We start from the raw sequence: 27,530 nt of genomic DNA, 5'->3' as shown, positions 1-27,530 counted from the left end.
GGAGAAAATGCTTCAATGGTAGCAACACAGCCAGCATCTCTAGGCATCCCCTAGGGCAGGGGAAAGCTGCACGTGCAAAGTAGTCAAATTCCATATGACGCCAAGATAGGTGGTTCTCTGTAATAGGGAAAGCACACTTTTCCCTGCGTTCGATCTCGATGCCAGACCAGACACAGTTTTTGTGGAGGTGCGGGGTGGGAGGGCGAGGCCAAATGGAAGAACCTGATAATGGTAAGCTACGCATCCTTTAGATCTACCGTGACAAACCATTTCTCGGGTCTGATTTGAGACACAACCTGCTTGAGGGTCAGCATCCTGAACATAAGTCTCACGAGTGAGCGGTTTAGCTGACTTAGATCCAAAATAGGATGCAACCCACTGTTCTTTCTGGGAACTATGAAGTACCGGCTGTAGAACCTGGACTATTGTTCTGATTGAGGAACCACCTCGATGGCCTCCTTCCTCAGGAGCGTGTTTACTTCTCAATCCATGACCAGAGCCTGTTTGGTTCAAGTCAAGAAGTCAAGTCAAGAAGCTTTTATTGTTATTTCAATTATATATAGCTGATGCAGGACACAGTGAAATGAAACAACGTTCCTTCAGAACCCTGATGCTACATAAAACAACATAAAACAACAACCACAGAAACAGAAAAACACAGGGCCAAGGCACTAGTAAGTGTCCTCGCCACATAAAGTGCATGTGTGCAACCTGGTGCAAACAGTGCAAAGACAACACTAGACCACCACAAGACCGGGTGGAGACTGAGGAGGATGCTCGCTGGAGCATCCCTGAAGCACATTTAGTGGTAGGGTTAAATCAAATCAAATCAAATTTTTATTTGTCACATACATACAGGGTACGACATGTAGTGAAATGCTTTTTTACTACTTTCTGGCATGAGGGAATAGGATGGGGAGAAAAATAAAAGAAAGAAAAAGAAGGCAGATAAATAAGGTATAATAACTATATAAAATATAAGAATATATAAAGATATATATGAGAGAAAAGATGTATATACAAAATATGCTTATGGCAGTAAGCATATTAATGGACCAGGTCCCAGAGGGGGCTGGGGCAGGGCGGGCTACGGATACTCCGGTGCAACGTGCCCTTTCATTTTTTGATCCCCAGAACGTCCTATGCCAGGACTTTTTTGCTCTTTGTCAAGACAAGGGCGGCCATGGCCCAGCCAATGGCCCGGCCAATGGCCTTAGCGGTCTCTTTGGTGGCTTTGGTGGCCTGGAGGGCCAGGTTCGCCATCCGGCAGAGCTTGTGAACTGGTCACCCGGGGCACCTCCCACATCCAACTCATGCAGCAGGTCAGCCTGATACGCCTGCAGGACCACCATGGTGTGCAGGGATGCAGCGGTTTGACCTGCTGAGGCGTAAGCCGAAGTATTATGCAGGGGTTTTTTTTCATAATGTCGGGGAGTTTTGACGAACGAGGCGATCCCGGGAGAGAGATAGCTCGCAAGCATCTCTTCAACCTGCGGCATCGATCCACACCCGTGTACTTTCCACTTTATGACATGTGAATACAGCGTTGAAAAGGGGCTGAAGAAGCTTCACCAATGACCATGACACCTCAGTGTGCGGGTCTGGAAAGAATGGGAGACCCCGACATGGAGGTTGCAGAGAGCGCTGGTCTAGCTCATTTAGCGGGGCCAGAACCGAGAGGAACGCAAACTCTCTCCTCAGAGAGTGCCACTCGGAAGTGAAGCGATGACATGCAGCCGGCTCTCTCGAGAACCGATTTAGCATGCTTCACTCCCAGGAATTATTTATTTATTTTTTTCTGAGGAACAATTAACAGACTATTTAACACATACACATAGAGTGCTTCGTGAACAAACAAAAGCTGGCGCTCGCCCTCACTCCTTGTGCCTTTTATAATGTTATGCAGCTACAAGAAATATTGTTGCATAGCAGGCAACAAAGTTATGAGCCAATTTCATTAAATGCACTATCCTTTATGATCCTCATAACAAGATGAGCTTTATACACACCTTTATCTTTTGCATGTTTCCTCTTTTTTAGGAATTTTTGCTCTTGAAGGTTTAGACCTATTTTGTCATTTATCATTTTAATTTGGATTCAGTTCTCCTAAATGACCCAACCCCCACTACCTCAATCTGAGAGTATGAATTAGGGAACTTCTCTGGGTGGTGGGTGCGCACTCCGAATCCCAATCAGGTAAATTTACCTTGACATAAAAAAAATTATTGTTATTTATTTATTTATTTATTTATTTATTTATTTATTTATTTATTTATTTATTTATTTTTGTGTGGACGCCACGTGCCACCTCAAGGCAAGATGCTACTCTGAGCATGTCTCCCAAATCTGCCACCGCCAAGCGTCAATCAAAAACAAGTTTAAAACTGAGCACGTGCTTTACCGTGATCAGTGCTTGCTGTGTGTTTAACTAGTTATTTCTATATAGTAAATATAGTTTATTCACTCATAAATACAAAGAAACAGTTGATTTTGCGAAATGTAGTGTAGTAATAAGTAAGATATTTAACTGTGAAATGTAGTGAAGTTAGTAAAAGTATCCTCAAACAGAACTACTTGAGTAAAGTACAAATGCATGAAAAAACTACAGTAACAAATTACATTTACTTCATTACTGTGCACTACTGGTATGTGACATAAAATAACACAGAGAAGCCTGGTGGTGGCAGCATCCTGCAGTGGTTCTGCTTCTTTTTAGCTGGAACTGGGTCTCTATTTAAGATAATCTTGGACATCTTCAAGTCTAAATCTATTCAGGCAGTTAAAGTAAAAATTTCACATTACAGCTTAAAAATTCTGAAGAAAATCAACATAAAAAAAAAAAAAAACATTGAATAGAGCACAGCAGATTCCCTCGTGGATGCATGGGTATGAAGCACTGCATAAAATGATGTGTGAAAGGATCAGATTATTATTTACCTCCTAACACTGCTGTAATACAGGCAACAAGTTCTTCAACAAAACACAGTGCACATACTAATGGAACCATGTTATTTTTTTTCTTTCTCTTCTTCTTCTTCTTCTTCTTATTATTATTATTAAATAACAGTTTTAGTGTAAATTGATGATTCAATGTCATTTTTCTTGTCATGTTTGTGTTCCCCTTAGAGCTTCCTGGTCCTCCAACTAACTTGGCTATCTCTAATATCGGCCCTCGATCAGTTACGCTGCAGTTTAAACCCGGTTATGATGGAAAGACCTCAATCTCCTGCTGGCAGGTGGAAGCACAGGTGAGCTGTGGAGGAATCTGTGATGATGTTCTTTTCAGTTATAATACTCTGGATTAAACCTAATTATTCCTCTACTGTAACTTTTATGGGTGTTACTTTTGGTTCTTTGGTGTGTGCTCAGATCAGTGTAATTGGAGAAAATGAGGACTGGGTGAAGGTTCATCACCTGACTAATGAACCTCATGCTCGATCAATGGAAGTACTTGCTCTCAATCCCTACACATTCTACAGGTATTACACCTACAACTCATACAGCTTCTAACATGTTTCACAATTTTATTACAACACACCTTCTAAAGGCCATACAGACACCTTTACTACACACATCAACCCCCCCGCCACCACCCAAAACCCTATACACATTTACTGCATCAATCACCTATTCTACACCTAATTCAACTTTACACCACCCTCATCCACATTCTACAGCTACCTCACCTTTACACCACCCTCATCCATATTCTACAGCTACCTCACCTTTACACCACCCTCATCCACATTCTACAGCTACCTCACCTTTACACCACCCTCATCCATATTCTACAGCTACCTCACCTTTACACCACCCTCATCCACATTCTACAGCTACCTCACCTTTACACCACCCTCATCCATATTCTACAGCTACCTCACCTTTACACCACCCTCATCCACATTCAACAGTTACCTCACCTTTACACCACCCTCATCCATATTCTACAGCTACCTCACCTTTACACCACTCTCATCCACATTCTACAGCTTTCTCACCTTTACACCACCCTCATCCATATTCTACAGCTACCTCACCTTTACACCACCCTCATCCACATTCTACAGTTACCTCACCTTTACACCACCCTCATCCATATTCTACAGGTACCTCACCTTTACACCAGCCTCATCCACATTCTACAGGTACCCCACCTTTACTACACTCCCATACACTTTCTACAGGGACCACACCATTTGTACATGTTTATTAACACTAGATACTCCTGATACAAATTAAGTAATTATAGCACTACCTCTCCCATTATGCTTTTCTATAATTACCCCAGCTTGCTTCTTCTATTATTTGATGCTTTATGTGCATGTTATCTGCAGATTCCGTATGCGTCAGGTGAACATTGTGGGCACCAGCCCACCCAGCCAACCTTCTAGAAAGATCCAGACCCTGCAGGCTCCACCTGACATGGCTCCACTCAACATCACACTGCGTACAGCCAGTGAAACCAGCCTGTGGCTCCGATGGGTGGTATGTTTTAAATACACGCATACACTAACTGAGATCTCATTATCACATGCCTCATCTAAATTTATTTTGTTGTTTATTTTATGTTCCAGCCCCTGCCAGAGTGGGAGTACAATGGAAATCCAGAGTCTGTGGGTTATAAAGTGCAGTATAGTCGAATTGGGCCTCATGCTAAAGTCCTAAGCCACATTATTCTTGACCGCTTGGAGAGAGAGTTTACTATTGAGGATCTAGAAGAATGGACTGAATATGAGGTTAAAGTTCGAGTGATTAATGGTATTGGAGCAGGACCATGGAGTCAACCTGTACGAGGACGAACCAGAGAATCTGGTATATAATATTTTTTTTTTTTCAATTTAGTTTAATTTGTAGACTTTTAACAGTGGATATTTTACCAAAGCTGCTTTACAGAGATAAATTAGGTTATAAAGTTGGAATGTAGAAGTTTGTTGTCCATAAGGTGCTCTCTATTAAGTGATCCAATGGTCACTGTGGTGGAAAAAAAACCTCCCTAAGACTTCATGAGGAAGAAACCTTGAAAGGAACCAGACTCTAATAGGAACCTCATCATCATCCTCAACACTGAATGTCCATCATTACAGTTCTGTCAGTGTTGAGGTTATGAACTGTTCAGTGATGATGTTTACATGCAGAACGGTTGATACAAACAGTTGCACATTGTAGCAGATTGTTGATATTAATTACAGTCCAAACCAAAACAGTGGTGTTTAATATTCAGTTCCAAAAATAATGTAAATGAAAGATGGGGTTCAACTGTTTAACAAAGCAAAGGGTTGCATATTTTACTTAAGAGACAGTATTTGTTAAATGTATAGTGGTGTATTTAGAGTGTGTTTGACCTGTAAACGTAAAGAGGGTATAAAAAGTAATAGGTATTTTGCACTTGTTAACATTTTTTGCATGTAATTGTATATTTTATTAAACCATTTAGTAATATATATATATATATTTATACAGTACAGACCAAAAGTTTGGACACACCTTCTCATTCAAAGAGTTTTCTTTATTTTCATGACTATGAAAATTGTAGATTCACACTGAAGGCATCGAAACTATGAATGAACACATGTGGAATTATATATGGAATTATATACATAACAAAAAAGTGTGAAACAACTGAAAGATTTCATATTCTAGGTTCTTCAAAGTAGCCACCTTTTGCTTTGATTACTGCTTTGCACACTCTTGGCATTCTCATGATGAGCTTCAAGAGGTAGTCACCTGAAATGGTCTTCCAACAGTCTTGAAGGAGTTCCCCGAGAGAAGCTTGGCCATTTTTAGCCCTTTTGCCTTCACTCTGCGGTCCAGCTCACCCCTAAACCATCTCGATTGGGTTCAGGTCCGGTGACTGTGGAGGCCAGGTCATCTGGCACAGCACCCCATCACTCTCCTTCTTGGTCAAATAGCCCTTGATGCCTTCAGTGTGACTCTACAATTTACATAGTCATGAAAATAAAGAAAACTCTTTGAAAAGGTGTGTCCAAACTTTTGGTCTGTACTGTGTGTATATGTGTGTATATATATATATATATAGTAATAATTACATAATATCTAAGCATTGGAATGCCTTCCTTCTCCCTCTGCATTACAATTCCTCTCAGGACCTTTCTCAATTAATGTCAATAATACCTACCTACTCTTTTTCTTTTTGCTTTTCCTCAGTAGGCGAGTGCTCAAAACTTATCTGCTCTGGACCTGAGCTTTAAACCCACAGAAAAGATGTCATGTCTCTGTGATTTCTTTAACATTCCTCTCTGCTCTATGTTCAGGAGTCACTTTCTGCAAAGACCTACTAAACCTATGTACCTTTACCATTTTTCTATTTTATCTCCTTCATGCTCTAGTGCCTTCCTGTGGGCCATCAAACGTCTCAGCTTTTTCCACATCCTCCAGCAGCATTTTGGTCCGCTGGTTTGAAGTTCCTGAGCCTGACAGAAATGGTCTTATTCTTGGATACAAGGTCTTTTTAAATAATATCAGTAATGATACCTCCTATAATATAATGATGATGATGATGATGATGATGATAATAATAATAATAAATCTTGAGATCCTGTAATTTCTGTTTCTCTCAGGTGGTGTATAAGGAGAAGGACTCAGACTTTCGTCTTCGGTTTTGGACAGTAGAAGGAAACACCACTCACAGTGCTGAGTTAACAAGTTTGGGAAAATATGTCCTGTATCAGATACAGGTTTTAGCATTCACACGTATCGGAGATGGACTACCATCCTCCCCTCCAATTCTGGAACGCACTCTTGATGATGGTAGGCATGACGACCGCAATCCGCATCTATCACATCCATGTAAAGAAGGTTCAGTAATTTGATAAAGCAGTGCAGGAGTGTAGGCCTTATCTCAAACTATGCACTGCCATTTTATTTATAGTGCTTTTGATAATGGAAAGTGAGATATGAAAGCCTCTCTCTCATTACTTATTACTAGGACAGAAGGCCACACAGTGCTGCTGCGTGTTCTTTGACAACATCTTTACAACCAGCTTTTATTTTCGAGAATTTAGTTTAAAATCTATTGCATCAAATTAAAAGTTATCTACAGAATAATGAATGAGACCTCGACATACATTGTGTTCTGAAGTGCGACTTTTCTAATCAAACCACCAACAGACATCTCTCAGGTTCTCCTTAGGATTAACAGGGACTTGAGAGAGATTAAGGGTAAAATAGTATGAGGTCACTGGAATGTAAGTGAAACTGAATGGCCATCATGAGTTTCTACAAGATCAGAAAGCGAAATTCTAGAGTCTAGAGTCTAAGTAGAAGACTCTCTCTACATTTAAGATTTAAGTTCTTTACCTTTCAGTGTGTAATGTTGTCAGGGATTCCCCTGCCACGCCCCCTTTGGTCACTGTCAGGGATCCCCCTGCCACGCCCCCCTTGGTAGCAGTCACGCTGCCTCGTTTTGCCGCGCCGGCTTTGATTCTCGACAGCTGTGGCTCGTTTAGGAGATGACTACATAAACTTACGTTCTCGAGTCACAGGCTGTCGGTTCTTGAAGGTCATGCTGGTGATCGCCTGGATCCCATACAACCAGCCTTTCCAGCTGGTTCAGTCTCCTAACGTCTACATATTGGATTACTCATTGCCATCGGAGTTTACTTTCGTTTTCCTCCGGACATTGCCTTCCATGTTGGATTACTCGTCTCAAGCGGATAACTCTCAAATGGTGGCTCTCCATGACTTGTGTGTGTTTTGTATTAAATAAACGATGACTGAGTTACTTCCGATTCCGCGTTGTGATCCCCACCCTGACAAATGTCCTTCATACATTCTTCCTTCTTTAAATTACTTCTGACTTTGCTGACACATCATTTCCATGGCCATGAAAACTGGTTTCATGTTTACAAATGATTGTACCCAGTGTAAACGTGTGTAAAGCAGTTGGTGGAGATAAGAGCCGTGTAGAACACCAAGATCATCATGGGATAATGAGGCAAATCTGTTCTTATGTTTGGTTTGTTTATTTATCTACCAAGCCTGGAAGCATGAAGCCAAACGAAACCAAACTGTAATCAAATAAAAAGTAAGAATTTCACTGTGATTATGCCTTGACAAAAACTCAGATGGGTGTAAAAGAGACCTGAGATGATTTTATTATGGGCCTGGGGTTTGCTTTAACATTGATTTGTATTTCCTAAATGTCTTCATTCCGAGTGTCTTAAAAAAGCTTTATCAGTGAATACATTGTGCTCCTGGTACATCATCGTTTTACAAAAAATAAAATAAAAGAAACATCTGTTCTAAACTAGAAATCTAACAGAATATAAACAAGAAATGTGACCTATTTAATGAAGATATTGGCCACACCCATATCTGATGTAATTGATAGGATTTAACCCAGTAGGAGTGACTGACATGCTCATGCTTCCTGTTAAGGAAAATTAAGGAAATTAAAAATGCAGCAAATGAAACCAGCCTTTGCAAAAAAAAAGTCAATTAGAAGAGAAGTGAGGTATGAAAACAAACTGTAAATGTTTTGAATATTAAATACATATTACAGGTTATTTATGCTTTTTTAGTTCCTGGACCTCCAGTTGGTATTTTGTTTCCTGAAGTACGAACCACTTCTGTCAGACTGATATGGCAATCTCCTGCCCAGCCTAATGGAATCATCCTTGGTGAGTGTGTGTGTGCTGTAAATGACCTTAGTCTTGGACAGACAGACAGATGGACAGTGTATGAACTCCTGCTTTTTCTCTCTTCAGCCTATCAGATTGCGTATCGTCTTAATTCATCCAACAGCAACTCAGCCACAGTGGACGTACTGAACCCGAGCACAAGGCAATACACAGTCAGCTTGCTAAAACCTGAATCTGTTTATGTCTTCAGCATCACGGCTCAAACGCGTAAAGGCTGGGGGGATGCTGCCGATGCCCTAGTGGTTACCACAGAAAAGAGAGGTGACTACAACAACCACATCCAAACTAAACTGAAAAGCAATGCAAAGATATATAATTGTGGATGTTTGTTTTTGACCTTTAGCACGACCCCAGCCTCCTCGCCATCTCACAGTGTCTCAGGAGAGCGTGCGAGCACGAAGTGTACTGTTATCATGGGAACCAGGCAGTGATGGTCTTTCCCCTGTCCGTTATTACACAGTTCAGATCAGAGAACTTCCTGATCAGAACTGGACTGTCCAATCAGCATCCATCAATCACGAGGTGGCACCATACACTGTGGAAAGGTGTGAATGTATTATTTTTCTCTGCTTGGGTTCACTCATTAATAGTTTCTGCATGAACATGGTATAAGCAATGTAGTCACAATGTAGTCACAATGTAGTCACAGTGTGGAGTTTGGACATTGGACCTCTTTTTAGTGTTTAAAGGCTCTGGCATGGAGAAGCTGGTGTTGGATCTGTGATTATCGCAAATGTTGAGCTATTTTATGAGTTGCTCAGTAGCTCCTAGTTCAGACATGGGGAAACTACGGCCCGCGGGCCACACACGGCCCGTTGGGTTTATTAATCCGGCCCGCCGAACGTGACCAAATTCTATTAAAACAGGTACGGGTAAACATTGTTCAATTTACCTTTCCCCTGTAATGCCCATGTTTCCCCTAAAGATGTCGCACTTCAGCTCCATTGACGTTGTTCGGGTGCAATATTTTCTTCTTCTCTTAAGAGAGCTTAATCTGATACTCTAAAAAAACTGTGACAGTTTCTAACAAACACCTCGGATCTATCCTGAGAATTGCCACAACAAAACTTAATCCAGACTTTGATGAACTGGCAAAATAAGGAGTTTAACAACACTTCCTACTGAAACTGAACTTGAGTTTTTCTGCTGTGTTTATTGATGCACTGGCAAAAAAAAAAGATCAACAAATTGATCTTTTGCCACTTGATGAAACTGAATTTGCCAAATCTCTAAAACACACACACACACACACACACACACACACACACACACACACACACACACACATATATATATATATAAATGACCCGGCCCCTCTGTCAAATTTTAGAACCCATTGTGGCCCGTGAGTCAAAAAGTTTGCCCACCCCTGTCCTAGTTCCATAATCTCAACTGACTGTATAAGACTGTAGAAAGAACATCACTTATAATCACACACTCCAGTGCTCATGTTAGTTTTCACTCTCCAGTGTTCTGTAGTGTTTAAAGACTATAATTACACTCTTAATGTCACCCAAATGAGGATGAGGTGTTGCTTTTGAGTCTGGTTCCTCTCGAGGTTTCTTCCTCATAACATTTAAGGGAGTTTTTCCTTCACGGCAGTCACCCCAGTCTTCACCATCAGGGATAAACACACACCATTCACCTTAACTGTTAAATTTTGTAAAGCTGCTTTGAGACAATGTCTGTTGTGAAAAGTGCAAAAGAAATAAACCTGACTTGACTTGACACTGTTTTCACAGTAGTTACAGTGTAATTACAATGCCCTCACTATACACTGGACTAGTGGAGATCCTGGAAGATCTCCTATAGGTCCATTGGGAAAGTAATAGTTTTTCATGTATAACAGTTTCAAAAATGTTGCTGTAAAACAGTCATCTAATTCACACACCATTCACCTTAACACACACACACACACACACACACACAGTACACAGTAGAGAGTCCATGTGTGTCAATGGGAGGGGTGCGGTTGCAGGGAGAAGAGGTGGAGAAGGTGGAGCAGTTCAGGTACCTGGGGTCAACAGTGCAAATGGATGTGGTGAGGGAAGACATGCAGGTAGTTGGTCCACTGTGGAGACCCCTAACTGGAGAAGCCAAAAGAAGAAAAAGAAGCAGAAGAAGAAGAAGAAGTCACAATGTAGTCACAGTGTAGTAATGATGTAGTTATTGTATGGTCATGGTGTACTGAGATACTTGAGTACACACAGAAAGTGTGTTAATGTGAGTAGGAAGTTAAATAAGAATGTTTGAGAGTAGAATTTGTGTGTTTCAGATTGAAACCCTTCACTTCATATCAGTTTCGTGTAAAAGCCACTAATGACATCGGAGACAGCGATTACAGCAAGGAGAGTGAAGCCATCACTACTCTGCAGGATGGTATGGAGTACAGACTGTCTGCCTCTATGTCTGTTTGTCTGTCTCTCTGTCATAAAGCTAAAACAGACAGACAGTTAATCTCGGAGCTGGGTAGATAATATTTTTCTCCCTCTTCAGTTCCTGATGAAGTTCCCGTCATCCTCTCTGTCACTCCACATACAACTACGTCTGTTTTAATTCGCTGGCAGGTGAGCAGCATGTCGTGTGTTTGTTAAAGACTTTTGTAGAATGCTGATGTTTGTAGTTCAGCAGTTCCAGTGTTTTATTTGGTGTAACTTTGTAAATGTTTGCACTTAATTCTGTGTGTTTGCGTTTCAGTCTCCATCGGAGGAGAAGATAAACGGAATTCTACTTGGGTTTCGTATTCGGTATCGAGAGCTCCTATATGAAAGATTACGAAGTTTTAACATCCAGAAACACTCCAGTTGGACCGAACTCACAGGTGCATTAATTATTTTATTTCCCCTTGAATTGTTCTGTAATTCTTCTAAATCACTTTTTATTTTCTGTGTTTGTCTCAGATCCGTACAGTATGAGAAACCTTACTGAGCCGTCCCTCAACCAGTATGAGCTGGACAGTACGCCCTCTTCGTCTCTCTTTATCTTCTCCAGAATACAATTTAATAGCGCTTTCAGTCACTGTTATTTATTTATTTATGTTTCTGCTTGTGTGTGTGTGTGTGTGTGTGTGTGTGTGTGTGTGTGTGTGTGTGCGTGTGTGTGTGTCTGTGTCTGTGTGTCTGTGTGTATAGATCTGAGCAAACACAAGCGTTATGAGATCAGAATGAGTGTGTTTAATGCTGTGGGGGATGGGCCAAACAGCTCACCACAGGAAGTGTTTGTTGGAGAAGCAGGTGAGTCACACTATTGTTACTATTATTATTATTTATTATTATTATTATTATTATTATTATTATTACCACATCATTCCAGATGTTTATTTATTGACCCTCAAGTGGAGCTGCAGAGGTTTTGAAGCTGTATTGATGAGATTAACACACTGCAGCTCACTTTATATCTTGACTCCTGATTGTCCACAGTGCCCACAGCACCACCACAAAATGTTGCCGTCCATTCAGCTACTGCGACGCAGCTGGATGTGAGCTGGGACCCGCCCCCTTTGGACAGGCAGAATGGAGACATACAGGGTTATAAAGTGAGGATTCGTCACATAATTAGTGTGAAACATTTGTAATGTTTTATTTATAGATCTGTTATTGTTTGACGTTTTCTGCTGGATCAGGTTTATTTCTGGGAGTACGAACGTAAGAATGAGACAGAGAAGTTAAAGACATTGTTTCTGCCTGATGGAGGAGTGAAGCTGAAGAATTTGACCAGTTTCACCACCTACCTAATCAGCGTCGCTCCCTTTAACGCTGCCGGAGACGGACCACATAGCCCGGCCACCAGAGGGCGCACTCAGCAAGCTGGTATTACAGATTACACAGTCCAGCATGGTGATGGTTACAGCAGGGGTTGGAACTGATACAGAGTATAACACAGGGCACTAAATTTATCTTCAAATAACTCAGAGGTCATGAGAAGGACGTGATGTTTACAGTTATAGCACAGGAACATCTCTTACGCTGTGATATTTCTCTCTCTCTCTCTCTCTCTCTCTCTCTCTCTCTCTCTCTCTCTCTCTCTCTCTCCCTCTCTTGCTCAGCTCCCAGTGCTCCCAGTTTTATCCATTTCAGTGAACTCACCACCACATCGGTCAACGTGTCATGGGCAGAACCTATTTTCCCCAATGGGATAATTGACAGTTATCGCCTGGTGTATGAACCCTGCACCCCCATCGATGGTTAGTATTAGGGATAGAAGTGAAACCCAGACAGTGATGTAATGTGTGCTGCAGTGTTTAGGGTTAGTGTCAAAGATTGTTAAAGGCGAAGATGGTGTGATTTCCTGCATCCCTCCGCAGGTGTGAGTAAGATAGTAACCATAGATGTGAAAGGAAACTCCCCACTGTGGCTGAAAATCAAGGACCTGGTTGATGGAGTGACCTACAACTTCCACATCCGTGCCAAGACCTTCACGTATGGACCCGAGGTGGAGGCTAACATCACCACCGGCCCTGGAGAAGGTCTGTGTGTGTGTGTGTGTGTGTGTGTGTGTGTGTGTGTGTGTGTGTATTAATATGGTTTGCTGCATGTCATATAATGTAAAATAAAATCACCCAGTGACTTTGCCCCCAATGTTCAGGTGCCCCAGGGCCTCCTGGTGATCCATTCATCTCTCGTTATGGCTCTGCCCTCACTATACACTGGACTAGTGGAGATCCTGGAAGATCTCCTATATCACGATATGTCATAGAGGCCAGACCCTCAGGTACAGACTCCAGGATATGGTCCATGGAGAAAGTAATAGTTTATCATGTATACCAGTTTCAACAATGTTGCTGACAGTATGAAAGTGTGAACAGACTACAAATATGGTAGTGGTGCCAAATTTACTGAATTAAGTAATCAAATATATTATTATATTATATTATATTATATTATATTATATTATATTATATTATATTATATTATATTATATTATTTTATATTATATTATGTCTATGTGTCATGGAGAACATACTCTAGACTCAGTGTGGTACAGAATTCAGTCAGGATTTTGTTGGTATGATTGAAAACAGACTCTGTCAGAGAACCACCAGTCACACTCCCTCCAAAGCTCAACACTCTAGCTCAGCCTCCTCCTCCTATAAATAAACTGGACCTGTTTTCCATTAACCCGTCTGTGGGAGAGCGTATAACTGCGGGAAGAAGGAACGCCACAATAGGTCAGGTGTAAAGGCTTCACAGCCACTTTTATTTTTGATTTCGTGTCTCAGGCAGTACGTCTTCTGGCTCACGTGCGTACACACACCACCCGTCTCAAACACACTCTCTCCTCCTTAAATGCACCCCCCGATCACTGGAAAATAGAGAACACTTAATAGGTCACATTAGCTTCAGGTGAGGCAATCCCCTGCCTACCTGCTCCCGGCCCCGCCCTCCATTCACAAACCGACGCTCGGCCACGCCCCCGCTGCCACATACCCCCACCGCCTGACTCACCCCCTGGCGCGAGAGGAAGTCAGCCACGACCATCCGCGCCCCCAGTCTGTGGACCACCTCGAACTTGAATGGTTGAAGCGCTAGATACCACCGAGTGATCCGCACGTTGGTATCCTTCATGCGATGGAGCCACTGGAGCGGGGCGTGGTCCGAACAGAGGGTGAAGGCCCATCCCAACAGATAGTACCGGAGGGTGAGGACTGCCCACTTGATAGCCAGGCACTCCCTTTCGATGGTGCTGTACCGGCTTTCCCGCACTGACAGCTTACGGCTGATGAACAGCACCGGCCGTTCCTCCCTCTCCACCACCTGGGACAACACGGCCCTCAACCCTCTGTCCGACGCATCAGTCTGTAAAACAAAAGGAAGAGAGAAGTCAGGGGCATGTAAAAGCGGACCACCGCAGAGTGCGGCTTTGACACGCGTAAAAGCCTGCTGGCACAGCTCCCACCACTGGACCGGATCTGGAGCTCCCTTTTTAGTGAGGTCGGTCAGCGGACTGGTGACGTCTGAAAACATAGGGATGACCCTCCTATAATAGCCAGCCAGCCTTAGGAACCGCCTCACCTCCTTTTTGGTCCGTGACCCAAGTGGAAACCCAGATACCGTACTTCCACCTGCCCAACCGCACACTTCTTCGGGTTCGCCGTGAGCCCTGCCCGTCTCAAGGTCCGCAGGACCGCCCTGAGATGCTGTAGATACCGCTGCCAATCATTGCTATAAATGACTATGTCATACAGATGGGCAGCAGCGTACCCGTTATGAGGACGGAGAATCCGATCCATTAGATGTTGAAACTTCGCGGGGGCCCCGAACTAACCGAATGGAAGTGTAACGAATTGGTGTAAACCGAACGGAGTGGAAAAAGCCGTTTTTTCCATGGACATTGGCATCAAGGGGATCTGCCAATATCCCTTGGTTAAGTCTAGTGTCGAATAAAAGCGAGCCGCCCCTAACCGATCAAGCAGCTCGTCGAGGCGAGGCATTGGATACGCGTCGAATTTAGACACCGCGCTGACCTTTCGGTAATCCACACAGAACCGGACCGACCCGTCGCTCTTGGGAACCAAGACCACCGGGCTGCTCCAGTCACTGTGGGACTCCTCGACCACCCCCATGTCAAGCATCGCCTGAAGTTCCTCCCGAACCACATTCTTTTTGTGTTCAGGCAGCCGGTACGGGCGACTGCACACCACAATACCGGGAGATGTCTTGATATGGTGTTCTATAAGGTTTGTTCGCCCAGGCAGGGGAGAGAACACGTCTGCAAACTCCTGCTGTAATTTACCGACCTGTGCTCTCTGCGATGGCGAGAGGTGGTCTCCACAGGGAACCGAGGCGGATTCTGACGGGTTTTTTAGTTGTACCTCCGGTCCCAGCTCCTCCCTCTCTGGAATCCCCGTCGCTAGAGACACCACCTCGCTCCATAATTTTAGGAGATTCAGGTGATATACTTGGAGCGCCCCGCCCCTGTCCGTGCGCCGCACCTCATAGTCGACATCTCCCACCCGCCGTGTAACCTCAAACGGCCCTTGCCACCTGGCGAGTAATTTCGGGCTTGATGTGGGCAGTAGAACGAGGACTTTATCTCCCGGTGAAAACTGCCTAAGCCGCGCGCCCTTGTCATACAGCCGGGATTGCCGTTCCTGTGCCTGTAGCAAATTCTCCATTGTTAGCTGTCCCAGTGTGTGGAGTTTTGCTCTCAGATCCAGAATGTACTGAATTGAATTTTTTGCGCTCGAAGGTCCCTCCTCCCAATTTTCCCGGAGAACGTCCAGCACTCCGCGCAGCTTACAGCCGTACAATAATTCAAACGGGGAGAACCCCGTGGAGGCTTGCGGGACCTCTCGTACTGCAAACAACAAGGGCTCGAGCCATACAATAATTTAAACAGGGAGAACCCCGCGGAGGCTTGCGGGACCTCTCGTACTGCAAACAACAAGGGCTCGAGCCATTTATCCCAATTCCGCGTGTCCCTGTGTACGAACTTCCGAATCATGTTTTTAAGGGTTCGATTGAAACGCTCCACCAGGCCGTCGGTTTGTGGATGATAGACACTGGTGCGAATCGATTTAATCCCCAACAACTCGTACAGTTTGCGAAGTGTTCGTGACATGAACGCCGTGCCTTGATCAGTCAGGATCTCTTTCGGGATCCCAACTCAGGAGATAACGCGGAAGAGCGCCTCTGCAACACTGCGTGCGGAGATGTTGCGAAGGGGCACTGCTTCCGGATATTGCGTTGCATAGTCCACTATGACTAATACAAAGCGATACCCGCGTGCGGTTCGCTCTAATTGCCCGACGAGGTCCATGCCGAATCTTTTGAAGGGAACCTCGATTAATGGTAAAGGGCGCAAAGGCGCTTTTGGGATGGCCAGCGGATTCACCAGCTGACATTCCCGGCATGCCGCACACCATCTACGCACATCGCCGTGAATGCCCGGCCAATAAAAACGGTCCATTAGGCGGTCTAATGTTTTAACACAGCCTAGGTGCCTGGCCATCGGATTATAATGAGCCACATGGAATAAAAGTTCCCTGCGGCTCTTTGGGACCAACAATTGGGTCGTTTCCTCTCCAGTTCGAGTGTCCTGCGTCACTCTGTATAATCTATCTTTAATCACGGCGAAGTAGGGATGGAAAAGCGCGCTATCCGGCCGTATTCGCTGACCATCGATTGCTCTCACCTGGTCGAAGGCGTGTCGGAGCATTTCGTCCCGCGATTGCTCGAGGGGGAAATCCTCGGGGGGAATTCCCCGTAGGGCGGAGTCTGCCTGACGCGGAACTGACGTCCCCAGTGCCGCCTCCCCAGCCAACCTAGCGGACGCCCCCTCCCAATTCGTACCCAAGATTAGCAGATGGGTGAGGCGGGGACTAACGGCCGCCTCCAATCTATGATTTCTCCCCCTGAAACGAACCGAAATGGCCACCAGTGGATATTCGTGAACGTCCCCATGCACACATTTCACCTTCACCCGGCGTGCAGCATTCAAAACCTCGCATCGCACCAGGCTTTGATGGATGGCTGTCTGCTCGCAGCCCGAATCCACCAACGCCTGGTGTGTACCCCCTTGGATACTCACAGGTATACGGTACATTCCTGCTTGATCGGGGGCAGCCTGTGGCGCCTCGGGAATCCGGACCATCACCCCCAACTCCATGACGGGACACTGTTCCAGGAAATGCCCCGGCTCCCCGCAGCGCCAACAGACGGGCCCAGGCTTCCGCTTCGCTCCGCACCTGCACTGACTGTCTCCCCCACCTGTTGAGTCAAAGGCAAAGATCTGTGAGCGAGAGCAGAAGGAGAGGAAGAGGAAAAGGAAGAGGGAGGCGGCCGAGCCACCGTCTTCGGGGAAATCGGCCCCCGTTTCCGGGGTAAGGGAATGGGAGGAGAGGGAGAAAAGCCAGGGGACAGGGAAGAAGGAGATTCAGATGGAGACCCAGGGGATTCGCTCACCCCCGCGTACGGCGCCAGGTGGTCCTCTGCCAACTGTACCGCCTTCTCCACGGTCTCCGGTCACTGGCACTGAACCCATTCCGCCGTCTGCGGCGGAAGACAGGCGATGAACTGCTCCAACACCATGCGATCCAGAACCTCGTCCGTGCTCCGGTCCTCATCCCGCAGCCATCTCTGGCACGCATCGCGAAGCTGGTGGGCGAAAGCGAACGGTCGGTCGGCCGACCTCGCGCAGCGTCAGCGCGCGAAACCGCTGTCGGTGCTGCCCTGGTGTCCGCCCCACTCGCTGGAGGATCGCCCGCTTCAGATCGTCGTTTTCCAGCATACGATCGGCCGGCAGCTGGGTTTCCCCGGAAAGCAGCGCCAGCAGGCGGAGCGCTTTCTCCATCCCGGTCCATTCCCCGCCGACCGCTACACCCTCAAACAGCTCCAGGAAAGCCTCCACATCATCCTGTATGCCCATCTTCATCAGCGGGATGAGAGGCGGCGGATGGGGGGGGGATTCACCGGAGCCTCCTTTGAGCTCAGAGCGCTCCGGAATGCCGCCCGGTCCTCCGCCTGTGCTCGGATTACTTCCTCGAACCGCTGTTCCTGCTCGGCACGCACCTGAAAGAGGGCCTGGTGCTGGGTCTGCTGGAGCTCGGCGATCGCCTTAACGAGCTCCGCCAACGGTGAAGGCTCCGTCATTTCCTGACCTGTGTCCTTTCCCAATCCCGGGTTTCGACACCACTGTGGGAGAGCGTATAAGTGCGGGAAGAAGGAACGCCACAACAGGTCAGGTGTAAAGACTTCACAGCCACTTTTATTTTTGATTTTCGTGTGTCTCAGGCAGTACGTCTTCTGGATCACCTGTGTACACACACCACCCGTCTCACACACACTCTCTCCTCCTTAAATGCACCCCCCGATCACTGGAAAATAGAGAACACTTATTAGGTCACATTAGCTTCAGGTGAGGCAATCCTCTGCCTACCTGCTCCTGGCCCCGCCCTCCATTCACAAACCGACGCTTGGCCACGCCCCCGCTGCCACACCGTCCTCTTTAAAGGGTCCCTCTTTCCCTTCACTCGCTGTCCAATCTACCGTATACCTACTTTAGATCATCCAGATTACCTACAGCTCCTGTGATTTCCTGAGTTTCCTAAGATCTTAACTACGCTCATTGTGAAGCATGCCACAGCTAAGTCTATTAATTCCTTTACTCCCATTTCTTATTCTCCTTTTTTTATTCTGTTAAAGATCAATAAACGACACCTTATTTTGCTCCCGGTTTTTGACATCTGGTATATCCGTGACAGAAGATTGGACCGAAACGAAAACTGAACTCCACGGTTCCCCAACCAACTCTGGTCCAGTCAAGGAACTCGTCGCCTCCTCTCCGGGAGGTGTTCGCTCCAGCTCCGGGTCCCACCAGCGTGGCTTCCTGCCTCCGGCCCAATGGCTCTTCCGGCTTCATACTCCAGGGAAGCGGCCGAGTGCAGTGGCTTCCTTCTCTAAGTCAATCTCTACATCGAAATGCAGCCTGATAAATTCCCCACCGCTCGCTCCAAGGTCGCTTTTCTTATCTCGCTGTTAGCCAGGAAGGCTTTGTCATGGGCTAGAGCTATATGGAATGCCAATAGTGCCATTACCACCTCGTACTCCTATTTTACCAGCCACTTTACTGAGGTGGATAGCATAGCCATTATTCTTTGCCAAGGGTCTTCCTCGCCAACTGAGTATAGCCTACACTTCCGCACACTGGCTGTCGCCACTGGTGACAGCCAGTGGCGGGAGTGTAGGCTATACTCAGTTGGCTATACTCAGTTGGTCCTTTAACAGTCCACCTCCAGCATCATTCTCGGGCATCACTGGCTCTCATGGCATTCATCCAGGGAGCCATATGCATCTCCCAGCAGGTGGAAACCTGTCAATCCAGTGGGGCTGAACCATCACTCCGCCCCACCGTCCCTTCCATCTTAAAACCAATGCAGATCGGTACCCAACGGCTATCACGCCAGCTCGTGACAGGGGCATGCGTATATTGTGGTGATCCCAGGCACTTTATCCGCTAGTGCCCTGCCTGGCCCCCATGTCCGTTCGTGAGCACTGTAAACCTTACTTCTGAAATCACCCACTTATCAAAATTACCGGTCAAAATCATCACCCCCATGTTATCACTTCTGGTGTTGGCCCTTGTAGATTCGGGCTTCTCTGGAATCTTCATCTCCCAAGGATGTCTAGAGTGCCTCCAGCTGGCCTGTAGTAGAGGGGCTCAGGAGCTCACCATCCAGACGATCCAGGGAAGCCTGCTCCGATGGTCACCCTACAAGGGGGATTGTTCCAACAAGAGGAGGTACGATTCCTGGTCCTGGAACAGTCCACCTCCAGCATCTTTCTCGGGCATCACTGGCTCTCATGACACTGCCCTAGGTTATCCTGGAGCTCACGTGACATCATCAAATGGAGCCAACAGTGCCAGAACCGCTGTCTGCACAACATACCATAACCACTAGCTGTAGTTACAGTTCTCACGGCTTGCTGCCACCAGCTACTGCCTCTACCATCAAGGTGCTGACTGCCTAAAACTCACTTATTGGGCATTTGCCTACTTTTGCTGTGGCCTTCACATCCTCACTACCATCATCTCAGTGGGTCTGCCTACTACGGTCTCAGCTCCCTTCATTCCACCAGTTTATCACCTGCTGTAGCCTTAGTAGCTATAGCCTCAGCTGTTTTTACCATCAGACTGTCACCGGCAACAGCCTCAGCTGCCTCCATCTCTGGGCTGTTACAGTCTCAGTCGCATTTTCCACCATTGGACTTGTCCTTAAAATGAAGTTTTATCTAGTCTTGTTTATCCTTTTGATCCCCCTTACTAGTGGGGTTGTCCATTTGCAGTTAGAAAATGAGTACATTCTTATGCAGTTCCCTTATGTAGTCTCAAGGCCTGAAATATTTTCCAAGGTCCAATTTAAATCACAGGGGCCAAGTCACTCATTTATGTTTGCTTTTAAGGCTGCAAATCTACTCCATCTTCATTGCCTCTACATTGAAACCTCTGAAAACCCTGGCTGACTAAATCTGTCCTTGATAATGATATTGGCATTGATGGTTATAATGTGTATCGTTCAGATCGCCCAAAAAGAGGGGGAGGTGTTGCTATTTATATCAAATGCAAATTTAATTCTAGTTTGGTGCTCTCAAAATTAGTTTGTAAACAATTTGAGTTTTTGGCATTAAACCTTGAAGTCTCAAAAGACCACCAAATCAGGCTGGTTGGTTGTTATAGAACTCCGTCTTCATCAAATAACACTTCTTCCACATTATCAAATTTGTTAAGTCAAGTTATTTGTAATGACACTATTGTTGTTGGTGATCTGAACTGGGACTCGCTACGGCCGGTATCAAATGCTTTTAAAGAGCAGTGTGACAGTTTAAATTTGACTCAATTTATTACCACTCCTACTCGGCCAAATCCTAAATGTCCAGAGAAATCCTCACTCATTGTTTTAATCCTGACCAATGCCCCTTTTAAGTATTCTGCAATAGGTGCTGTGAGGATTGGGCAGCAGTCGAAGGCGGGGGCCTGGTTAGACTGCTGCCCCGCCACCGAATTACGGATAAGCAGGAGAAAATGAATGAATGAATGAATGAATGAATGAATGAATGAATAGGTGTTTTTTCTAATGATGTGAGTGATCACTGTGTGATTGCTGCTGTTAGAGATACTAAGGTGCCCAAGTCTACACCTCGTATTGTTGAAAGGCGAAATATGAAAATGTTTGTTGAACAGGGTTTTTTATATGATTTGTTTTATTTTGACTGGAGTAGAATTGCTTTGTTTGATGATGTGGAATTAGCCCTGACTTTTTTCAAAACAGTTTTCTTGATATTTTAAACAGACATGCACCTATTCGTGAATGTAGAATTAAGGGTCGGGACGATCCCTGGTTTTCTTCTAAGATTTCCAAATTGCCCCACGAGAGAAATGTAGCCTGGGCAAAAGCAAGGAGATCGAATACTGATGCTGACTGGCTTGTCTTCAGATGTTTGCGAAACAGATTCACTTCACTTTTCAGAAAAGCTAAAGCTGAATTTTATTTATCTGAAACTACAGAGAATCTTAATGGCCCAAAAAAAATTCTGGAAAACTATGAAGTCATTATCTGCAACGACTAAACCAACAGGGTTTCCGGTGTCTCTAGTTAAAAATGGTGTGTCTATATCTGACAAAGTAGAAATGTTAAATTGTTTTAATGAGCATTTCATATCATCTGGATCTTTGTTCAATTCTGTTGCGCCGATAGTGTATGCCTGTAAATGACACCTTTATCACTGCTAACAAAACTTTCTGTCTTAGCTCCTTCTCTGTTGCTGATGTTCATAAAGCTCTGAAACAATTGAATCCTCAAAAACCTGTGGGCCCAGATCACTTAGACCCTTTCTTTTTGAAATTATCTGCAGATATCCTAGCTGAACTTTTGACTCATCTTTTTAATCTTTCTCTGATCACAAACAAAATTCCCAAGGTATGGAAGTCTGCTTATGTTTTGCCACTTTTGAAAGGAGGTGACCCTACCTTGCTGAATAATTATAGACCAATTTCCAAACTTTCAGATTTGGCCAAAGTGTTGGAATCTTTGGTTAGTAAACAAGTGAAAGAGTTTTTTTTAAACATTTAAATGCTCAGTCAATTTGATCTAAGTATCAATCTGGTTTTAGGAAAAAACACAGCACTACCACTGCTGCTATAAAAGTAATTAATGATATAGTCAAAGCACTTGATGATAAGAAACACTGTGTGTCTATGTTCATTGATTTGTCAATAGCTTGTGCTTAATGCAGAGAAGACCAAAGTAATGGTATTTTCAAACTCAAAGAAAAAAGAGTTAGACGTAAATATTGTTACTGACCAGGGTAAAACAATTGAGGTAGTTTCCTCTTATAAATATTTAGGATTTTTAATTGATGAGCACCTTTCTTTTGAGCTTCATATACAGAATCTAGTAAAAAAGTTTAAATTTAAGCTAGGTTTTTTCTTTAGAAACGAATCTTTTTTTACTTTTTCTGCTAGAAAAAGGCTAGTTGATGCCACATTTCTCTCTATTATTGATTATGGTGATCCATTGTATATGAATGCCCTATCAAAGTGTCTTCAGATGTTGGATGCTGTGTTTTATGGAGCTTTAAGGTTTATTTCAAATTGTAGACCTCATACACATCATTGTACACTTTACTCCAAAGTGAATTTGCCCTCTTTGTCAAATCGCCGGCTTACTCACCTTTATATTTTTATATATAAGGGTATTATAGGCAGGCTGCCAGGCTACATATCCGAATTTCTTTCTTTTGAACAGAGTCCCAGAAAATTCTCTCATTAAATGTTCCTCAAGCTAGGACAGAGTTTGTAGACTTGTAGTATGTGTTTTGCACCTTCAACTTGGAATGACCTACAGAAATCACTAAAGCTACAGTGTCTAATTTCCTTAAATGATTTTAAACATTATGTTAAATCTATAGAACATGAGTCCATCCACATGTGCAAATGTTTCAATTAATGGCACTTTTATTTAAATTGAAATGCACTTGAGTTTTCATTTGCGTTTTTTTGTTTGTTTTGTGATTGTGTGAATTAATTTTGTTCTGCTATTTTGGCCAGGTCTCTCTTGAAAAAGAGATTCTATATCTCAGTGAGACTAACCTGGTTAAATAAAGGTTAAATAAAATAACCATGACCGGCCCTAATTTTCCTAGCATTGACGCATATCAAAAGTCCAGAGACCCACAAGGAAGTGGAGGTCCCCCCCCAAGTACCTTTTTGGATGCATTCAGCAAGCAGGCTGCCACTCGTCTACCCCCTCATCACCCTTGGGATTGTGCTATCAACCTAATGCCAGGTGCCAAGCTGCCAAAGGGTCGAGTCTACCTGCTGTCCATCTCAGAGCACGTGGCTATGAAGACCTATATTTAAGAAGCATTAAAACAGGGATTCATCACCCAATCCTTCACCCAATCCTTCACCCAATCCTTCTCCAGCGGGCTTTCAGCTTCTTCTTCATGGAGAAAAAGGACGGCAGTCTCTGGCCATGCATTGATTATCGAAATCTCTACTCCCAAATAGTACAACTCCCTTACCTGCTCCCTAAGGTCCTGGCCACCCTAGAAGACCTCAGTGGAGCCTGACTCTTCACAAAGCTAGACCTTCGGAGTGCTTACAACTTGGTGCGCATACGCAAGGGCAATGAATGGAAGACAGCCTTGATCACCCCCTCAAGGCACTATGAGTACCGGGTCATGCCGTATGGACTCTCCATTTCTCCAGCAGTGTTTCAGACATTTATGAACGAAGTGTTCAGACTGTTCCTCCATCGGTTCATCATCATATACATCGATGACATAATCATATACTTCAAATAACTAAACTACATATAAGTCTAATGTAACACCAGGGTCAAAAGTCCAAGTCCTGAAACGATTACAGGAAAACCACCTCTACCTGAAGCTGAAGAAGTGTAAGTTCCACCAATCCAGTGTACAGTTCCTGTGGTATGGCATCAGTCCATCAGGGGACCAGGGGAAGGTCAAGGCAGTTCTAGGCTGGCCTCGTCCGAGTTTCACGCAATTCCTGGGATTCTCTCATTTCTATTGGAGGTTTATTCATGATCAGTTTGGTCACTGCCCCACTCACCTCACTCCTGAAGGGTTAAGCCAAAACCATAGTTAGGGACAAGGAGACCGAGGAGACCTTCATAGAGCTCAAACGGAGGTTCAGTACTGCCCCTCTCCTATGACACCCGGCTCCCCAATTCGCATTCATAGTGGAGGTAGACGAGTCCTCCACAGGTGTAGGGGCCACCCTATCCTAACATACGGGTAACCCTCCATGCCTGCAACCCTGTGCCTTCTTTTCTAAAAAAAAACTCTCCTGCAGAACAGAACTGTGACATCAGTAATCGAGAACTTCTGGCTATCAAACTGGCTCTAGAAGAGTGGTGGCACTGGTTGGAAGGGGTGAAGCATCCTTTTATGGTGATCACTGATCACAAAAACCAGTATACAGAAGCTCCAGCATCTCAACTTGCATTTAGACGGATGTTCTGTAACCACTAGTTCAACGGAAAAAGACCTGGGAGTTATTTTAGACAGCAACTTGTCTTTTAATAATCATATCAACCAAGTTACAAAAGCAGCCTTCTTTCACCTTAGAAATATTTCTAAGTTAAGAAACATGTTATCTATATCCGATGCAGAGAAGCTTGTCCATGCGTTTATGACCTCCAGAATAGACTATTGTAATGCATTACTAGGTGGATGTCCTGCATCATTAATAAACAAGCTTCAGTTAGTTGCGGCAGCAAGAGTTCTTAGAAGGTCAAGAAAATATGACCATATAACCACTTATCATCCCTGCACTGGCTTCATGTTAAGTTTCGAATAGACTTCAATCTACTACTTCTTACTTATAAAGCACTAAATGGTTTGGCTCCCATGTATCTCCCCAGTCTTTTAACACGCTACAATCTGCCACGCTCCCTGAGATCTCAAAACTCTGGGCTTTTAGTAGTTCCTAGAATAGCAAAGTCGACTAAAGGCGGTAGATCATTTTCACATTTAGTTCTAAGATCTAAAATCTGAAATAGTCTTCCTGACAGTGTTCATGGCTTAGACACACTCTCCCAGTTTAAGTGTAGATTAAAGACGTATGTTTTTAGCGAGTTCTACACATAACACACATCACATCATAACCTTGTGCTCCTGAACATCTGATCACATGCACATTATTAACTTGTGCTGTTAATATCATGAACAGCAGCTACGCTAATTCCTCTCCACTGCTTCTCTTTCTCTCCCCATCCTGAGGCATCCTGAAGTTGGCCAGCTCCAGTCACATCCCACCTGAAGATTATGGACCTTTGAAGAAATAGATGCCGAACTCGCAAACATCCCGAACCATCTAGAGACGTACCAGTGCCAATTGGATCCCACTACATGTGCGGTTTTGACATTGGACCTCCTGGAGTGTTTAAAGGCTCTGGCATGGAGAAGCTGATGCTGGATCTGTGATAATCACAAATGTTGAGCTCATAAAACTAGGAGCTACTAACTCTCAATTCAATTCAATTAATTTTTATTTGTATAGTGCTTTTAACAATGAACATTTTCTCAAAGCAGCTTTACACAGATAATGTGGTGATTAAAAGTAAATATGTTCTTTGTAAGTTAGTTTGTCCCTGATGAGCAACTGTGGCAAGGAAAAACTCCCCGAGATGGCATAAGGAAGAAACCTTGAGAGGAACCAGACTCAAAAGGGAACCCATCCTCATCTGGGTTGCACCGAATGTCCATTTGAAGCAGATATACAATGTTGCGGGGTGCAGTGATGATGATCAGAAGCGAACTGTATCCTGAGTCAGTGTAGCAGACTGTTGACATTAACTACAGTCCAATCCATCCTCAAAGCGCCTGTTCTTACTCCGGAAACTAACCATATAGACTGCAAAAGACTGTAGAAAGATCATTACTTATAATCTTATACTCCAGTACTCATGTTAGTTCTCACTCTCCAGTGTTCTGTATTGTTGAAAGATTTATGATCAAACTCTTGATGTCACCCAAATGAGGATGGGTTCCCCTTTTGAGTCTAGTTCCCATCAAGGTTTCTTTCACATTACACCTAATTACTTCCTCATTTTACTTGCCACAGCCACGGCTTGCTCATCAGGGATAAATGCACACCATTCACCTTCACTGTTGATTTCTGTAAAGCTGCTTTGAGACAATGTCTGTTGTGAAAAGCGCTATAGAAATAAACGACTTGACTTGACTTGACAAGAACCTCCAATACCTTCAGGAAGCAAAATGCCTTTATTCTTTACATGCTTTCAAGGCTCCAAGTTTGGTAAAGCGAATGCCCTGTCAAGAATTTATGCCCCCAACGCCCCCACGGACCGGGAACCTATTATTTCACCCAATCTCATCCTAAGTCCCATCGTGTGGATTTCACATGAGAAAATCCTAACGGCAACACGTGTGGAAACTGCCCCACCAGAATGTCCTGAGGGGAGGACATTTGTTCCAAAGACCTGCCGTTAACCCCTGTTGAGGTCAGTCCATATGGCTCCAGGCTCAGGCGTCGCTACTGGTGGTCCGGTATGGTCGGATACATTGCAAGGTACATTCAAGGCTGCTCTGTATGTGCCATTTCAAAAACACTCCACCACTTACCAGTAGGAAAACTGGTTCCCCTACTGATACTACAATGACTGCCTACAACTGTAGAAACCACTGAGGTCCTTTTCAAATATGTGTTTCATAATCTCGGCCTCCCAGAAGAAATAGTGTCAGACCGGTGTCCTCAGATAACGTCCCATGTGTGGAAGGCGTTCTTTAAGATACTTGGTGTTACTGTTAACTTGTCCTCTGGTTATCATCCACTGACTAACAAACAGAAGTAGAAGAAGACACAGGAGCTGGGACGCTACCTCCAATCCTACTGCTACCAGGATCACAAAAGTTGGAACAGGTTCCTTTCGTAGTCTGAGTACACACAGAACTCCATACGCCAAAAAAACACCGGTTCAACCCATTTCAGTGTGTACTCGGCTTTCAACCACCACTGATCCCCTGGACAGAGGAACCTTCCAACATTCCTGCAGTGGATCCCCAGGAGAGCGAGAGAGTCTGGGAGTTGGCACACACCCAGCTCCAAAGAACTCTTAGAACCACAAAAAGTTCAGCAGATCCTCTGACATTGGAAGCACCTCCCTGCCAACCAGGAGACAAGGTGTGGTTGTCGATTTGAGATCTGTGCCTCCAACTGCCCTGCAGGAAGCTCAGTCCTCATTACATCAGGCTGTTAACGATACTGCGGCGTATCAATGATGTGTCCTATCAGCTCGACCTCCCTCCCAGGTACCGCATCCACCCTACCTATAATGTGTCACTCTTAAAGCCCTTTTCTCCCTCTGTCACAGAGAACCCTGGA

The 27,530-nt window shown here is 44.6% G+C and overlaps 2 protein-coding genes across 3 annotated transcripts in view; one reads left to right on the top strand and one right to left on the bottom strand.

Moving 5' to 3' along the window:
* LOC310734939 (protein sidekick-2-like) overlaps positions 1-27,530 on the top strand; it is a 289,396-nt gene that overhangs the window by 248,198 nt on the left and 13,668 nt on the right. For both annotated transcript variants that reach the window (XM_083557417.1, XM_083557418.1), the window contains exons 23-41: positions 3,127-3,248; positions 3,370-3,479; positions 4,335-4,485; positions 4,575-4,812; positions 6,348-6,463; positions 6,579-6,768; positions 8,541-8,639; positions 8,727-8,921; positions 9,004-9,205; positions 10,936-11,039; positions 11,157-11,227; positions 11,358-11,481; positions 11,561-11,617; positions 11,792-11,893; positions 12,080-12,195; positions 12,283-12,469; positions 12,706-12,843; positions 12,964-13,125; positions 13,245-13,370. In XM_083557417.1, the coding sequence (XP_083413543.1) occupies positions 3,127-3,248; positions 3,370-3,479; positions 4,335-4,485; positions 4,575-4,812; positions 6,348-6,463; positions 6,579-6,768; positions 8,541-8,639; positions 8,727-8,921; positions 9,004-9,205; positions 10,936-11,039; positions 11,157-11,227; positions 11,358-11,481; positions 11,561-11,617; positions 11,792-11,893; positions 12,080-12,195; positions 12,283-12,469; positions 12,706-12,843; positions 12,964-13,125; positions 13,245-13,370 (2,610 nt within the window). The remainder of the gene's footprint in view (positions 1-3,126; positions 3,249-3,369; positions 3,480-4,334; positions 4,486-4,574; positions 4,813-6,347; positions 6,464-6,578; positions 6,769-8,540; positions 8,640-8,726; positions 8,922-9,003; positions 9,206-10,935; positions 11,040-11,156; positions 11,228-11,357; positions 11,482-11,560; positions 11,618-11,791; positions 11,894-12,079; positions 12,196-12,282; positions 12,470-12,705; positions 12,844-12,963; positions 13,126-13,244; positions 13,371-27,530) is intronic.
* On the bottom strand, positions 13,929-17,642 carry LOC310734305 (uncharacterized protein; the record flags this gene model as incomplete). The annotated part of the gene is made up of 3 exons (XM_083556175.1): positions 13,929-14,455; positions 16,794-17,390; positions 17,547-17,642. The coding sequence occupies 3 exons, from the start codon at positions 17,640-17,642 to the stop codon at positions 13,988-13,990; spliced, it is 1,161 nt and encodes a 386-aa protein (XP_083412301.1). The 3' UTR covers positions 13,929-13,987.

Source organism: Silurus aristotelis (assembly GCF_946808225.1).
Source record: "Silurus aristotelis genome assembly, chromosome: 12".
NCBI lineage: Eukaryota > Metazoa > Chordata > Actinopteri > Siluriformes > Siluridae > Silurus > Silurus aristotelis.
This window is presented reverse-complemented; position numbering and strand designations above follow the sequence as displayed.